Source organism: Equus przewalskii, chromosome 15, assembly GCF_037783145.1.
Source record: "Equus przewalskii isolate Varuska chromosome 15, EquPr2, whole genome shotgun sequence".
In the NCBI taxonomy this organism is placed as follows: domain Eukaryota; kingdom Metazoa; phylum Chordata; class Mammalia; order Perissodactyla; family Equidae; genus Equus; species Equus przewalskii.
Window position 1 is genome coordinate 3,056,568 of NC_091845.1, and position 15,735 is coordinate 3,072,302.

The 15,735-nt window shown below is 51.3% G+C and overlaps 1 protein-coding gene across 2 annotated transcripts in view; it reads left to right on the forward strand.

The window, feature by feature from the left end:
* Nucleotides 1–7,203, forward strand: part of RAB43 (RAB43, member RAS oncogene family) — a 32,633-nt gene extending 25,430 nt beyond the window's left edge. The window contains exons 2-3 of one of the 2 annotated variants that reach the window (XM_070574579.1): nucleotides 332–515; nucleotides 2,990–7,203. In XM_070574579.1, the coding sequence (XP_070430680.1) occupies nucleotides 332–515; nucleotides 2,990–3,240 (435 nt within the window). In that variant the 3' untranslated portion in view covers nucleotides 3,241–7,203. The remainder of the gene's footprint in view (nucleotides 1–331; nucleotides 516–2,989) is intronic. The other variant, XM_070574577.1, reaches the window with a different exon arrangement.
* Nucleotides 7,204–15,735: the final 8,532 nt, after the last annotated feature.

The following is a 15,735-nucleotide window of genomic DNA, read 5'->3' on the forward strand; positions in this document are numbered from 1 at the left end:
AGTGCACTTCCTGCTGCAGTGCAGAGTACGTCCCTTATCCCCTCACCTTCTTTCCCTGGGGACTCTAGAGGGCAGAGATGAGGGCTGCCCACCTTCTGTTTGCGTTCTCTTGTCCTCATCAAAGTTGGGCCACCAAGTTGCTTTCTGAGGGCTGAGATGGCTTTCTCTCTCTCTCTGTCCCCCTTCTGGCTCCTGTGTGATTCCTGCCAAGGTGTGGGCTGGTGGCCTGCCCAGTGGAACCACCTTTGGGCGTGGGTTTCTGGGATTGCCCTCCCTGTCTCCTGTGCTTGGCCACACCACAAGGTTCACGGGAGGCCCCTTATTTCTCCAGCTGCAGATCTGGGACACGGCAGGCCAGGAGCGATTCCGTACCATCACCCAGAGCTACTACCGCAGTGCCAATGGGGCTATCCTTGCTTATGACATCACCAAGAGGAGCTCCTTCCTGTCACTGCCTCACTGGATCGAGGATGTGAGGAAGTACGCGGGTTCCAACATCGTGCAACTGCTGATCGGTGAGCTGGGGGGGCTGGTGAGGGTGGGGCCAGCAGGGTTCCTTGGGACCACGGATCCTGTCTCTCTCTTGATCTCTCCTTTTTATTTTATTATTTACTTATTTTGCTGAGGAAGAGTTGCCCTGAGCTAACATCTGTTGCTAATCTTCCTCTTTTTTAATGTGAGCCACCGTGACAGCATGGCCACTGACAGACGAGTCGTGTAGGTCCATGCCGGGGAACCAAAGCGGGGCTGTCAAAGTGGAGTGTGCCGAACATAACCTTAGGGCATTGGGGCTGGTCCTCAGTTTTTCCTTTTTAAATGAAGGACAAGCCAGAGTGCAGAGAGGGGCTGAGCTTGAACAGGCAGGAGCAGGACCTGAACTTGAACCATGCGATCTTGCAAATTCTGATCCTGCTAGTCGCTTATAAAGTTATACTCACCATTGGAATTAGAGAAAGGAAGACAGCAAGCTAAGATTTGCCTTGCAGTTACCGTGTAATCCACACCACGGTTAACACTGCTTAAATCTTCACGTGTGCTCTTGGATTTAGTTCCCGTAACCCTGACTACTCCTCCTTAGTCAGGGGATAGAGCTGAGGCTCAGAAAAGTGAAGTAATTTATCCCAGTCCACATAGCCTGTGAGCATATAAACGTGAAATTTGAGTTCAGTTCTGCCAGTCATAATTCAGTGACTCGCTCTGTCACACCATACTGCAGAGCAGCGCTTCTCAAACGTTTGCCTGCCTCTGAATCACCCCGAAGGCTTGTTAAAGCACAGATACTGGGCACTACTCTCAAAGTGCCTGACTCAGGAGTGCATTTTTGACAAGTTCCCAGGTGACATCGGTGACATCCACGTTCCTCGCTCAGGGACTTCACTTTGAGAACCGCTGCTGCAGAGAGATGCCGTTGTCTCCATTTTCCCTTTTCCTCCTACATGAACTTCCCGGACCTAGGCTCTAGAAGCTTCGGATCATTTATGTGGTCCCTGGGGTCCTCACCCCAATAGTAAGGCTGATTCTTCTAAGATAAGATTGTACAGATGGGGCCTGGGCGTGGCTCCAGCTGGGAAAAGGATGACACTTGGTTCCATACAGCCTGCCTTCTATAGTCTGCTTGGACTGGGCTGTGGAAGTGCTCGGCAGAGCTGGACCCTCTGGGCCGGAATGGAGCTCCCGTTACCTGGCCTTACACTTCCCTTTTATCCAAGACATTTAGAATAAAACATTCTGTTATAGAGCATTTTATACAAATACAAAATAGAATAGTGTAGTGAACCACAGATACCCATTACCCAGCTTCAGCAATTAGTAACTGATGTCCAATTTCGTCTCTACCTTCCTCTGCTCCCCTCCCTTGTATTTGTTTTGAGGCAAATCCCAACACCAAACTATTTCATCACTAAATATTCCAGCATGAATCTATAAAACATACAAACGCTTAAAAATATGTAACAATACAATTTTCACATCTAAGAAATATTGACATTTCCTTAAGATAATCAAATGGCTGGTCTGTGTTCAAATTTATAATTGCTCATAAATATCACATGTGCTTTTTTTTTTTTTCAGTTTGTTGAAATCAGGACCCAAATAAGTTCCACACATTGAAATTGGTTGCTGTATCATTTAAGGTTACCAAAGAAATTTTAGATCTTTATAGATGCTTATCTATTTTTTTGTCATTCCTCTATAATCACATTACAAAAGTCAACCACTTAGAGACTTAAAAAAATTCTTCTAGAAATTGGATCAAGGAGCAGTTTGCCAGATTATTTCGAATATAATGAAACATCTCACACATTGTAGGAGAAGCCAAAGATGTACTTTCAGGTAAAGTGGTAGCCTGTGCTCTTACTATCAAAAGCAAAATAATCAAAAACCATAATCTTACAGAGAATAAAAAAATTCCAAAGAAAATAGAGAATGAATAATAAGTGTAATACCATAATTTTAGGGGGAAAAAAAAAAGAAAAGAATTAGCAATGCCAGATTTCTTTAACTTCAGCATTTATGGAGTGTCTGCCAAGTGCCAGATGTTTTCATGTTCACTGTATCATTTAATCCCTACTTTGCTGAAGGTGGTGTCACAGCTGGGGAAATGGAGACTCAGGTGAATGACCCAGGGGTCACACAGCAAATGATAGGAAGTTGGAGTTTCTACCCAGGTCTTCTTCCAGCTCTAAAGTACTGTATTCTTTTCACCAAGCTTCACTGCTTCTGTTTCTTTGGAAGAAGCAGTAAAATATACAAGCCTCTGGCAAAGATAAAAAAGAGAAAATAAATGAGGGACTAAAGGATAGAATAAGAGCTTTACAATAAAAAAGGTCTTTTAAAAAAGAAGATAGATTATCATGCACAACTGTGTTTATTGGTAGCTGACAGAGGGCAGTGGATGACATTGCGTCTCTCAGCTTGGCCCTGCCAGGTAGGACAGGGCTTCCCTAGCACCTGTGGGCCTCACCAAGCTGCACCTGGCCTTTCCCTGCAGGGAACAAGTCAGACCTCAGCGAGCTCCGGGAGGTCCCTCTGGCCGAGGCACAGAGCCTGGCAGAGCACTACGACATCCTCTGTGCCATCGAGACATCTGCCAAGGACTCGAGCAATGTGGAGGAGGCCTTCGTGCGGGTGGCCACAGAGCTGGTCGTGAGGCATGGGGGCCCTCTGCTCAGTGAGAAGAGCACTGACCACATCCAGCTGGATAGCAAGGACATCGGAGAGAGCTGGGGCTGTGGGTGCTGACCGGGGTGCAGGGCAGGCAAGCAGGGACCTCCACACCTCCTCTCTTTCTCTGGCCTGCCAAGCCCAGCCCTCCAGAGCTGGCCCTCCAGGGCACCAGCAATTCTAGAGCAGCAGGATAAAGTCCTGGAATTGTCCATCCCGTGGCCTGGATGGTTGATGGGAAAACCCCCCACAAGAAAGGAAGAAACAGGATATTTCCTGCGGGAGGCCTGTTGGCACAGGGTAGGGTGTGGGGCCCATCCTGCCAGCCAGTGGCTGTCCCCTTTTCGTTCCTCATGTTCCAGGACTGGCTCCAGCCCACTGGTGTGGACCACAGCGGGAGAGGGGCCGGGAATGTGCCTCCCGTGCTCCACAAGTGCTCGTTCTGACTGTTTCACACCTTGAGTGTGCTGCAGCTGTGGCAGCAGGTTGCTGCTTTCCAGGGATGTGGCTGGTACCCTGGGTTCTTCCAGGTCATTCCAGAGCCTCTGTGTGTAGCCACAGAGAGCAGAGCAACCAGCCCAACAGACTCGATTCCTGAGCACAACCCCATGGAAGCCCTAACTCCTTCCAGGCCAGGGACTTTGTTCCTTTCTTCACTGCCAGCTCTAAGCTCACAGACACCTTGGGGCCCAGCTCGCTGCCTTATAGCAAGACCTCTCAAGTTTTCTGGTTTTCCATGTAGCTTCTTGTTTTCATTGGCACAAGTGTGGCTTCATGGCCCACAGCCGACTGGGGGCCATCTACTAGCTTGAGGCCCAAAGTTTTGCCACTCAGGTTGCAAAACCAGCTAATTCTTCAGCAGCGGCTCTCAGAAGCTCGGGGAGTGGAGGGAATGAGATAGGAATGTGGACATTTAAGGGAAAAGTTAAAGCTTGCGTCTCTAAGGCTCAGGTCTGAGAGGACCCCCAGGGCGCCCAGGCTTACCCCCTGCGCAGAGATCCTTCCTGCCGCGTTCAGAGCAGCAGGTCCCCGAATGCTCCCAGACCAGCTTACAGTTTCCCAAACCAAAAAGGCAAGGCACTAGCTATGTTGAGTCTGGCCGTTTCATCCTCCTGGGCCCACCAGCCCCTAATAACCGGGTGCTGAGGTTAGAAAACAGTGGGGGCTGGGATCACCTGGCTCTTGGAAGCAGGGCCAAACTCTGGGGTGTAGCTCAGGATCACAAGGACTGGGATAGGGGAGGCAGGTGATTTTCCCAAGCCCATCCCAGTCCCTCCATGTCAGCCCAGCCCAGGCCCTTAGGCCCCTCCAGTGTGGGGCCTTAGGAAATAAACTGCTCTCAGAGCCACAGCTGAGGGTACATGATGGAGGGGCAGCCCAGAGCCTCTCAGAGCCAGGCAGCGCCCCAGGCTCAGTCCCAGCCCTGGAGGTGGGCACAGTGCTCCAGCTCAGCCTCACCTTGCCTTCTACTCCAAGCACTTTGGTTTGCGTTGCCCCCTGTCCCAGGCAGGCTTGGCCACAGAGCAAGGAGCCAGACCTTTTGCAGGAGCTCCACAGCAGTCTGGTGAGGCAGGGCCAGGCAGGGACAGGCTGTTTTGGCTGAGAGGGAGACAAGCAGGGCTGACGGCTCCCTTTCAGGGAGATGGGCAGCCATGGAATGGCTGAGCTTGATTCTGGAGGGGAAGGACAGTGTTGGCCTGGTCCAGCCGGGAGCTGCTCAGCAGGAGCCTGCACTGAGGGATTCAGCCTGCTGCTAGCTGGGGTGAGGTGGGAGCCGGGATCAAGAAGGCTGCCTGGCTTCCTTCCTCAGCGGTCTTGCTGATGGGATGGGGCCCAGTTGCTGGCAGGGGGAGCTAGGGTCTGCCCAGCTCCTCCACTGCAGTGGCTGGGTTCCATCTGCAGAGTAGAAAGTGCCTGTCACTGAGGCATACCCTAAAGAGGGGCCCCATTCATGCCAACGGCACAAGTCCTCCAGCCTCATGACCTCTCTATGTGGGGCTGACGTTGGGGCAGAGCTGGGCGTTCAACCCAGGCCCGAGCTGGAAGAGAAAGCTCTCGAAGGCTGACCTTGCAGAGACCTGCTGCTGTGGGGCGTCGGGGGACAGAGGGGTCTTGGAACAGAGGCCTGGGCCTGCACCCTGTGATTGACTTGGAGCCCCAGTTCCAGCCGAGCACAGGGACTGACCCTGCCCCTTGTACCTGCTGCCCCCTCTGCCTCAGGACTGGGGGTGGCCCTCGGCTGCTTCATAGGGCCTAGGGAAAGAGGGAGGCCCCACCACCCGTCTCTTTCACAAGTTCGCCCTGGGCTGCCATGAGGGTCCAGCGTAGGCGCAGGAACGGGTAGCTGGCTGGTGACGGGCTCGTTTGTCCCCTTGGACTGTGAACTGTCCCCCTCCTTCTCCCGCCCCTGGGGGAGGAGGCCTGAAACCCTGCAAAGGCTTAACTTAGAAGGGGGAAGGGAGCAGCTGGCTCAGCCTGGGACCAGGAGGTTTCCTCTCACGGGTGGCCTCTTGGCTCACCCAGCAACCAAGGAAACAACACTTCACTTCCTCCCCTTTCACAATCCCAAGGTGTCAGAAATACTGGGCCCAGTGGATCTCCTGTCACTCCATCCTCCAGGCGCCAGAGCAGTCTCACTCCAGGAGTTTAGCCTAGAAATCTGGGGCTCAGCTTGGGCTCCTCGCTTTTTCTCACCCTACCGCAGTGCTGGGATCCCACCTCCACAGTGCCCCCTGCCCTCTGCTCCAGACAGGCCTCATCTCACCTGGACGCTTCACTGACTTCCTTGGCCCTTGGGCTTTCAGCCTCCACTGCCCCATGCCACCCTCCTGCTACTGTCAGAGTGGCAGTTGTGAAAGGTCACTCTTGGTCCTATCCACCAACCCCCCTCTTCCACTTTCGCACCTTCCAGGGTGCCCTGGGGCCCTCAGGATGCATCCATACTTGACCCAGATGTCCAAGGCCTCCACATCTCCACCCTGGCTTCTCTCCAGCACCTTCTTGTTCCCCGAGGAGCACCCTCTGTCCAAGCCAACCCTTCCTGCTCTCTCCCACATTAGTGACCTTGCCCTTTCATTCATGTCCTTTAGAACCTCACAGATGGCCCAGCTGGGCTGAAACCCATTTCCTACAGGCTCCGACAGAGACGCTTCACGGCCTGCAATCTCAGGCACAAATGCTCATGCTCAGGGCCTGGCCTTGAGAGTGGTGGTGACTGCTTGCCATGTGGGGAACCTGTTCTGTAGTGTCCCGTCAGGTGAGGAGCTCACTACCTCTCTGGGCTTTAGTCCTCTGTCAAGTGGGGCCCTGGACTTGGGTAAGAGAAAACGGGGAAGCACATGAGGCAGAAAAGAAGGCCCGCCTCTGTTTCCCCTCCCAGCAGCCCAGGGCCTCGGGGGCAGGAGAACAGTTTAGTCTCTTCCTTTGTTTATAAATTATCCGAGAACAGGAGCAGGTGGGGTCAGGGGCCGGGGTGCGGGAGAAAGGGCAGGGGAAGCAGGTCCAGGACCAGTCCAGACAGCCACCAGGCCCATGGGAGGGTGCTCTGTCTCCTGGGTTAGGCTGATGTGACGTGGGCCAGAGAACAAGAGGAAGACGCTTTATACTCCAAGGAGGAGGAGCGGGGCGGGGAGGGACAAGGATCCTGACTCCCAAGCCAGAGAGGGGGTCCCTGTCCTCCCAGAAGGGGAGTTTTGGCCCCGAGGACACAGGCCCCAGCAGGAATGGAGCTGGAGGAAGCTCCTAATTCATATTGAATTCAGTTACTCTCTTCCCCAGGAGGGCTGCCCGGGGGGGGCCTCAGGGACCTGAGCCTCACTGGCCTGGACTGTTGGGGGGTGGGGGCAGGGAGGGTTGGGAGGGCCTCAGCCAGCCCAAGGATACCATTGCATTTGGGAATTTTTCACATTACCTATTTATGAATATATAAATCTTTATATCAAATCTATTTTTTAAAACATGGAAAAGTTGCCTTTATGGAAACTTAGCAGAGCCAGAGTGTACACATTCCTAAACCATTAAACAGATTCTGTAACGAGCCAATGACGCCCAAGATTGGTTCTCTTACCTTTGAACCCAGAGCCTTCCCACATGTGGTCCTGCCTGCCTGGCCGGCTTCCCCCAACTGCTCTCTAGACCTGGGATGGGTGGGCAGGCCTACACTGCCCATCTGTTTCCTGGAACCCTGGTAAGACTCTGCCCCAGACCAGTGTGGGATCCCCTGGGCAGAGAAGCAGCCAGTGCCTAAGGGGCAGGAAGGAGCTTGGGTTGGGTCCTGTCTCTGCCAGGGAGACCTGCATGACCTTGGGCAAGTCACTGCACCTCTCTGGGCCCCAGGTTCCTTCAGTTGGGTTGGTACTGGGGAGACAGGTCGGAGAGTACTATTTAGTGGTTGCCAGGGGCACCAGGCCGGGCATCTACTACGCCTGTACAGCCCTGTGAAAGAGGTGTTCCTATCCTTCCAACCAGTGCTTTTCCAGGTGAGCCAAAATGCTCAGGGGTTGGGAGTTCCTTGTCCAAGCCTTGCAGCCACGAGGAAGTAGAGCTGTTATTCCACGTCAGGATCTGAGCCCTGCAAGGCCCAGACTGGGTCTGCTCACCGCTCTATCCCCAGCACAGAGAACGGTTTCAGGCACATAGGTGCTCACAGAACTGCTGAGTGCCTGGATTGGGCCCCTGGCACCAGGAAGCCCGTGAATCCATAGCCTTCCGAGGTAATCTGGGGCCTGTTCCTGGTGACCCACAGAAGGGGGCCACTGCTGAAATGGGGAAAGATGAGGAAAGCATGGCATGGCTGCTCATGGCGGCTAGGTGCTACTGCACCCGCCCTGCCAAGCCCTGCCCTGAGACAACACATCATGGGGCTGGGCCAACCTCCATTCAAGTCCCAGGTCTGTCCTGACTATGACCTTGGGCAGGTCATTTCTCCACTCAGAGGCTCGGTTTCCTCAGATGTGGGACACTACTTCCTGTCCTGCCTGCATCCCTCAAAGCTACGATGAGATCCCCGGTGGGGAGGGGCTCTGTAAACTGAAGGGCCAGAGCAGGGGCTCCTGTTTCCGTCTCTGTCCAGGTGGTTAGAAGCCTGCTGAGTTGCACTGACTGAGGGAGGAAGCCCTGGAGCCCTGGACATCCCCGATGGGCCGCCCTCCAGGCGTTTGCCAACCGTCTTTTCCAGGGAGAAGAAACATCAGTTGTTTGACTCTCCTGCTCTCATCAAATGCGAGGCAGCCCCAAGCCCGCCTGTGCCCCTTGGAAGGAAACTCACAACTGGGCTCTTCTGAGCCAGGCCCCCGCAACACCTCCCAGAGGGCCACCAACACCAGGGCCAGGCTGTCCTGAGACCCTGCCTTGCTCAAGGCACCCACTAAGTTTGCTTCTGAGCCTGGGGACTCAGGCCAGGCTTGGGCTGGATGCTGGGTCCCAGAGCCGAGTCTGACCCTGTTCCTTCCCCGGGGGCTCCCAAAGCTCCAACCTTGACCCCTCCCTGCTCCCTGCACACATTCCCCTAGGGGCTCTGTGAGGGGGGACCCCGCCAGCCCTTCCTTCAGGGAAGCCAGGACGCTGGGTGCCTCTGCCCCAGTCATGTCCCCTACCCTCACCCTCACAGCACTTGGGACTTGAGCTCCATCACCTCTGATGTCCATCCTCGGTCCCCTTCCCTATGGCCAGGCCCCACCCCACCCAGCCTCTGCCCAGTCTCCGCCTGACTCCTCTCCATGCCTGGCTGGCTGCAGGGAGCTTCCTAAAGCAAGCCCCACACTGACCAGGTCACTGCCTTGCTCAGAGCTCTGCACGGCTCCCTGCTGCCCTCAGTCTCCTGCAGGAGGCCTGCCAGGATCTTCCACGGCCCAGCTGCCCTGTCCCCTGACACTCGCCACCCCAGCCACACAGGGCTCTGCCATTTCCAGAATGTGCTGCCCCCGAGCAGGCAGACCATCCCCCACCCACCTGAAGAACTGGAACCCCTGCTGTGTGATGGGCTTCTCCAAGGGGGTGCTCCTGTTCACAGAGACCGAGCTGGGGCCCTGACCCCAAACCACAACCACCTGGTTCTGACACTGACTCCCGGACACTCCCAGCACCCTCTGAGCTTGGAGAAGCCCCTACAGATGCGGGCTTGGAGGCTGCAGCCTCTGTTGTTGGTTGTCCCCATGGGAAAGAAGAGAGCCAGCTCCGAAGGCAGCTCTGGACTCAGCTTGGCTTCCCGGGCATCTACAGTGTGCTTTTCACCCAGGCCAGCACTGGAGGCCCTGCCCCCATTAGCCCTGTTCTCTGCCCACCTGCCTCAGCTCCCTGAGCCCTCCACACCACTCCAGATCTCCTGAGTCAGAATCTGAATTTTAATAAGCTCTTCAGAGTATTTGCGTGTACGTTACCAAGGTGGCCCATGGTCAGGCCCTGACATCTCAGAATTTTTCACTTCCTTCTGAAAAAGAAAGCCCGACGGATCTTGCCCATTTACCCCTGGATGAAGTGTGTTTTCCTTCCTTCATACAAATGCTCACTTGACCTGTGGACCTCAAGGGCAAAGGGCTGGTGGTTGGCTCCCTGGCCAGGCTCTAACTGACTGTAGCCAGAGACAGGGCCTGCGGAAGGGGTCAGTGGGTTGCCTGGGTCAACCTAACACCAACGCTCTTCTAGTCAAACTTGAACCCTATCTGGCAACATTTGAGCTTGTCATCTCTAATAGGGGTTCTTGGTCTTTTCTGGATCTCTGACTACTTTAAGCTGTAGACCTTTGTGTCAGAAAAGTTATAGATTCACATATAGACCTAAATAGGTGCACAGTCAGGGAGTAGTAGACATTGGGGCAAAGGCTGCCCAATTTCCATGTCTAGGATCTTTCAACTTCTATAGGAATGGTGGTTACAGCCCCCCAGACCGTGGAGGCTGATGTTTATTGAGGGGTTTCTGCATGAATTCACATTAAGGGCCTTCTTCAAATGCACATCCGCTAAGCAGCAGAGACAAGATTGGAGCCCTGGGCATTGGGCTCCAGGGTTGTGCCTTAACCCCTGGAAATCCTGAGAGGGAACCTTGGCCTTCGTGGATGAGACCGTGGCTGCAGCCACAACTACCATGTACTCAGGTTTAGATTTGACAAAATGAATGCGATTCTATGTGGACGTTGCTGAAAACACCTCTCCTGAGGCTCTAGCCAAGGAATGAATCTTGAAAACGTGAAAACCTCTATGCACAGGACTCTCCATGGCAGCCCATTTCTGTTCAAAGGGAAGTCTGGAGGTGGCCATCTCTCGCTGCCCTGTATCTTAGATGCTGTGTTGAAGTCCTGATCACAGGAGAAGCACTGCCCAGCTCTCCGTGAGGGGGCTCGGAGACTCGGCTCTTCCTTCTGCTTTCCTATACTTTCCAGTTTTGATAATAAATATATACTACATTTGCAATAGAGAGACACAATAAACTTTGAAAGAGTCATGAAAGCAATATAAGTAACATTCAAAAACGTTTATAGTGCAATATTCATTGAATGATTCAGAGTACCAAAGTATAGAAATGGTATGACTGATGCAAAAAAGAGACTGGACGTGAAAATGTTAACAGTGCTTGTGTTAAAATAGAGAGAAAATTTGCTTTTACAAATTTTTAAAAATGGAACTATACTTTTATGATATGTAGAATATATAGCGTGTACGTACACAGAAATAGCCTCCTATTTATATATATTACATCAGTGGATGTAACTACATCTCTATGTAGCTATACATATGCGCACATGCATTCAGATATGGGCTCATGTGGGAAATAAATGATAAACCTGGTGAAAGTTTGGGGGATATTTTGCACTCTGGGTTTGCTCTCTCATAAACCAGCCCAGCGGTGGGAGGGAGAACATTTTGCATGGGGCAGTGATAGAGGCGATGCAGTTTCTTATTTATTTGTGTGGGTTTTTTTTTTTTTTGCTTAAAATTCACGTATGTGATACATGACATTTGCTTTAATTCTGAGAATTTTCAAATACTGACAAAAGCAGAGAGTGCAACCAAACCCCGTGTACCCACCACCCAGCTTCAACGACCCTCATCATCTTGCCAGACTTGCTGCGTCTGCCCACGTCCCCCTCCTTTTCTGCTCGTGTATTTTAATGCAAATCACAGACATCATAGCCTTTCACCCGAATTGCTCAGTACGAGTCTAACAGCAAGGAGACAAGCATAGCCAACATGCCATTACCCATCTAACAAAATTAAAATCCCTCAAAGTCATCCTATATATAGTCCATATTCAAATTCATCAATTGCCTAAAAAAGTCTTGTCATAGTTTTTTGTTGGTGGTTATTACATTCGGGTTTGTATTTCTTTTAAATCTCTTCTAGTCTAAACTAGTACTCCCTCCTTTTAGGTTTTCCTGTCATTTCCTTGTTGATGAAAGTGGCTCATTTGCCTGTAGAATCCCCTCTCGCATTTTAGGTTTGGCTGATTATGCCCCGGTGGTGTTCCTCAGCACGTTTTTCTCTCCCCTGTACTTCCTGAAAACTGGTGGTTAGATTGGATTCTTGGCAAGAATAGGGGTGGTGCTGTTTGTGCCCTTTGCGTCACACCAAGAGGCACATAATGGCAGTGCAGCCCGCTTTTAATGTCGTCAGGACTGACTGGGGGTCAAGTCATGCCTGCCTCAGCCCTTCTCATGAGGTTCTTCAGTAACCTTTCACTTAATGGTTTTACCAGCTCTTAAGGATCACCACCTGAATCAGTTATTTCATCGGGGGGTTGAAAAAATGGCGCTACCTAAATCCTTCTGATCAAGCTTCATTAAAAGTCTTTCTGTATATACTAACTGGCATTATTTGAGCCCAAGAAATAATAATGGCTTCAATGGATTAAAACATGCTAAATATGCATGCACGCATTTGTGTGAAGGAACATTACATATTCAGTGTGTTTTAATCCACTGAAGCCATCATTCTTTTCGGTACTCAAATTTTCCCATCTCTGGCCACTGGCAGGGCATCCAGGCAGGCTCCTGAGTCCTTTGCCGTGATCCAGGGGTCCTGAGTGATTCTCTGCTTTCTGGCACATACTGTACATTTTCTGCTCCAGACTTGGGGTCATTCGTTGCTCCAAGGAGCCTGTGGGGGTTTTGTTGTTTTCAAAGCAAGTTTTTAAGTGTTCTCCTCTTCTTTGCTTGGCATTCCTCTTTCCTGCTGTTTGTTTTGAATGCCGTCTTCCATCCTGGGGGTTTTTCTTAGGCCTGGCGATCCCTGGCTGCCCCCAATAGTGAAAGCTTTCGGCGGCCTGCACGTCTGCATGGGTCCTATGATGGGTGTAGGGTGGTCAGGGGCCAAGCTGGCCTTTTCTCTGGGGAGGGATCTCCAAATGTCTGCCCTTGGAGGTCTCTTCCCAGAAGCCTTTCTGGTTTTCCAGCACAGGGTCTTCTGTCTCCTCCCCAGGGGGAAAAGTGGACAGCAGAACCTCACTGCCAGCATCCTGGGAGCGGGTTGGGAAGCGGGTTAGATCCCGAGGCAGGAAGCATGGCTGTTACTCTCCATTCTCCACCCTGCACCTAATCCTTGCCCTTCTCTCTGCCTGCTGTTCCGAGGTTGGAGTTCCTCTTCTCAATTTCTCTGAAATCAGATCTCCCGTCTCCTTCAGGGTTGGGGCAAAATGGTGGGCATCTAGAGGCAGAAGTTGGGGAGGGGGCCCAGGAGCTCCAAGTGTGCTGAGCCGGATTTTCAGCCAGTGCTTGGTTTTCAACCCTTAGCCTCCCCCATGATCTGATCTTATTAAAATCTGGACAATCTAGAAAAAAAAGTAAGCAAATTTCTATGTGCATGTTCACTTTTTAAAAAATGAAATGGTTGGTGTTACAAAAAATTCTTACTTTTTAATTTTTTTCTACAGTCTATTCATATGCGAGGATAAACTATTTTAAAGGTTGTACGTATTTTTTCTAGATGTTGACTATAATTGCTTTTGTACAGGAGCTTGTAAACTAGGTATAATAGAAATATTTTTAACATCTATATGGTTACTGTAGTACACACACATGTCAACTTAAAAAGCATATTAGCCAGTTAACCTAGAAACAGGTTTATTTGGGAATAGCCAAAAGAATTGCCATTTGGGATGTGCACGCTATGGCGAACTATAGGCACATTCTGAAAACAAAAGAGGGGATCTGCTTTTATACGGCAAAAGGGGGGTGGGGCAGGCTGTTTTAAATGAAAGTCCAGGGGCCGCCAGGTGGCGCAGCGGTTAAGCGCGCACTGCCTGCTTCTGCGGGCTGGGGCTCCCGGTTGGGATCCCCCGTCTGGACATGGCACCACTAGTCAGGCCATGCTGTGGTAGGCGTCCCACATATAAAGTAGAGGTAGATGGGCACGGATGTTAGCCCAGGGCCGTCTTCCTCAGCAAGAAGAGGAGGATTGGCAGCAGATGTTAGCTCAGGGCTAATCTTCCTCAAAAAAAAAAAAAAAAAAAAAAAAAAGAAAAGAAAAAGAAAGTCATTGGAGGAAAGCAACAGTTTAGGGTGGCAACAACAGTTTCTCATCGGCTGAGCCCTGGCATTTCTCATGGGCTGGGCCGTTGCCGGTGTGGAGAGAGATCTTCCTTCGTAGTAAAGTGGTTGTTTCCTGCCCAGGCTGTAAGCCTGCAGCTCTTCCTGTTCGGGGTAATTGGCGCTGTGTGACAGGGCGTGAGAGCAACCCCAACAGGCCTTCTGGGCTCCAATTAGGTTGTTTGTTTAATTCCATACTTGTTTCTTTAAAGAGTATTGTATGATTAGTGTTATTTGGTTAATTTGTGCAATTTGTTAAACTTTATCTTAAATGAAAATTATGTGGTGTCACTGTCTTTTAGACTTTTAAAAATTCTTTTCTTTCATTTCTGAATACGTCACATCACGATTGCAAAAAAGGAAAAGAGGAAAGACAGGAGCGGGTTCCACGGGAGCCCTCGGCGGCCCCTCCCTGGGCTCCCTCGCGGGCTGCGGGCCGGGGCCTCTCCCGCCCTGGGGCCACCGCGCTCCTCCGCGCGCTCCGTGCAGCGCGAGCTTGGGGCCGGCTCTTTCCCACGGTGGTCTCCTCCATTCTCCTCGTCCTTTTGGATCCATCCCTGCTTTGTACCCATCCAGTAACTTCGGTGGGGTCTGGGGCAGGGAGGGAAGACCGTCGTTGGTGGTCACCGTGCCCCGGGTGAGCGGAGTCTGGGGAGGGTTCTGCACGCCCCCGGAAGTGGCTTTTCTGGCTCTACCCGGCTTTCTGCGTAAATCTCTCCTGAGCATTGACAAGGAATTTCGGGTGGTGCCAGTCTTATCCCTTATTTGTCAAGTACTAAACAACAACAAAAAATCTTATCAGGATTTTGATTGGGATGAAATTGAATTTAGAGATCAATCTGGGAGAACTGAATATTGCTGTCCACGAATGGGTACGTCTTTCCTTTTTTTTTTTTTTCTGAGGAAGATTAGCCCTGAGCTAACTACTACCAATCCTCCTCTTCTTGCCGAGGAAGCCCAGCCCGGGGCCAACATCCGTGCCCATCTTCCTCCACTTTTTATACGTGGGACGCCTACCACAGCATGGTGTGCCAAGCAGTGCCATGTCCGCACCCGGGATCCGGGCCCACGAACCCCGGGCCGCAGAAAAGCAGAAAGCGCGAACTTAACCACTGCGCCACCGGGCAGGCCCCCGTCTTTTCCTTTATTCAAACTTTATCTCCTCAGGGATATTTTGCCATACTTGTTTGTTGTTAAACCAAATTTTAATGCTGCACTATAAAGCTCTAGATCCGTGTTTCAGAAAGGGCTTTTTAGGAGTCTTCAAGCTTGTCAAAGCCCTCAGGGGGCGGGGTGGAGAAGGAAGGAAAGGCGGTGACGCCCGCGGCCAACTAGAGAGCTGCTTTATCCATTTCCTACACTGGGTACTGCCGAGGAGTTTGTTGGAAAAAGGTCTTACTGCTACAAAGGTTTGAAAACCAACACTCTAGACTTTAAAAAAATTGTGATAAAATACACATACGTCTACCCTCTTAAGCATTTTTAAGTGTACCGTTCAGTAGTGTTAAGTATTTTCACGTGATTGTGCAACCCTCACCACCATCCATCTCCAGAACCGTTTCATCTTAGTTCTTGCAAAACTAAAACTCTGTGCCCGTTAAACAACAACTCCCTAGTCCTCTCCCCCCGGTCTCCACTCCGGACTTTCTAAAGGCAAATGAACGGGTGGCCTTGGTGAGCCATTCTTTTTTTTTTTTTAAAGATTGGCACCTGAGCTAACAACTGTTACCAATCTTCTTCTTCTTCTTTTTTTTCCTTTTGCTTTTTGTCCCCAAATTCCCCCAGTACATAGTTGTATATTTTAGTTGTGGGTCCTTCTAGTTGTGGCGTGTGGGACACCGCCTCAGTGTGGCCTGACGAGCGTGTCATGTCTGCGCCCAGGATCCGAACTGGCAAAACCCTGGGCAGCTGAAGCAGAGGGTGCGAACTTAACCACTCGGCCACAGGGCCGGCCCCTACCCCTTCATTTATAGTTACAAAATAACATTACCCACATGTTTGTTAAAGGATACGACATCAATATATAAAGATTTGGTTAAAGAAAAGCTTTCTATAAG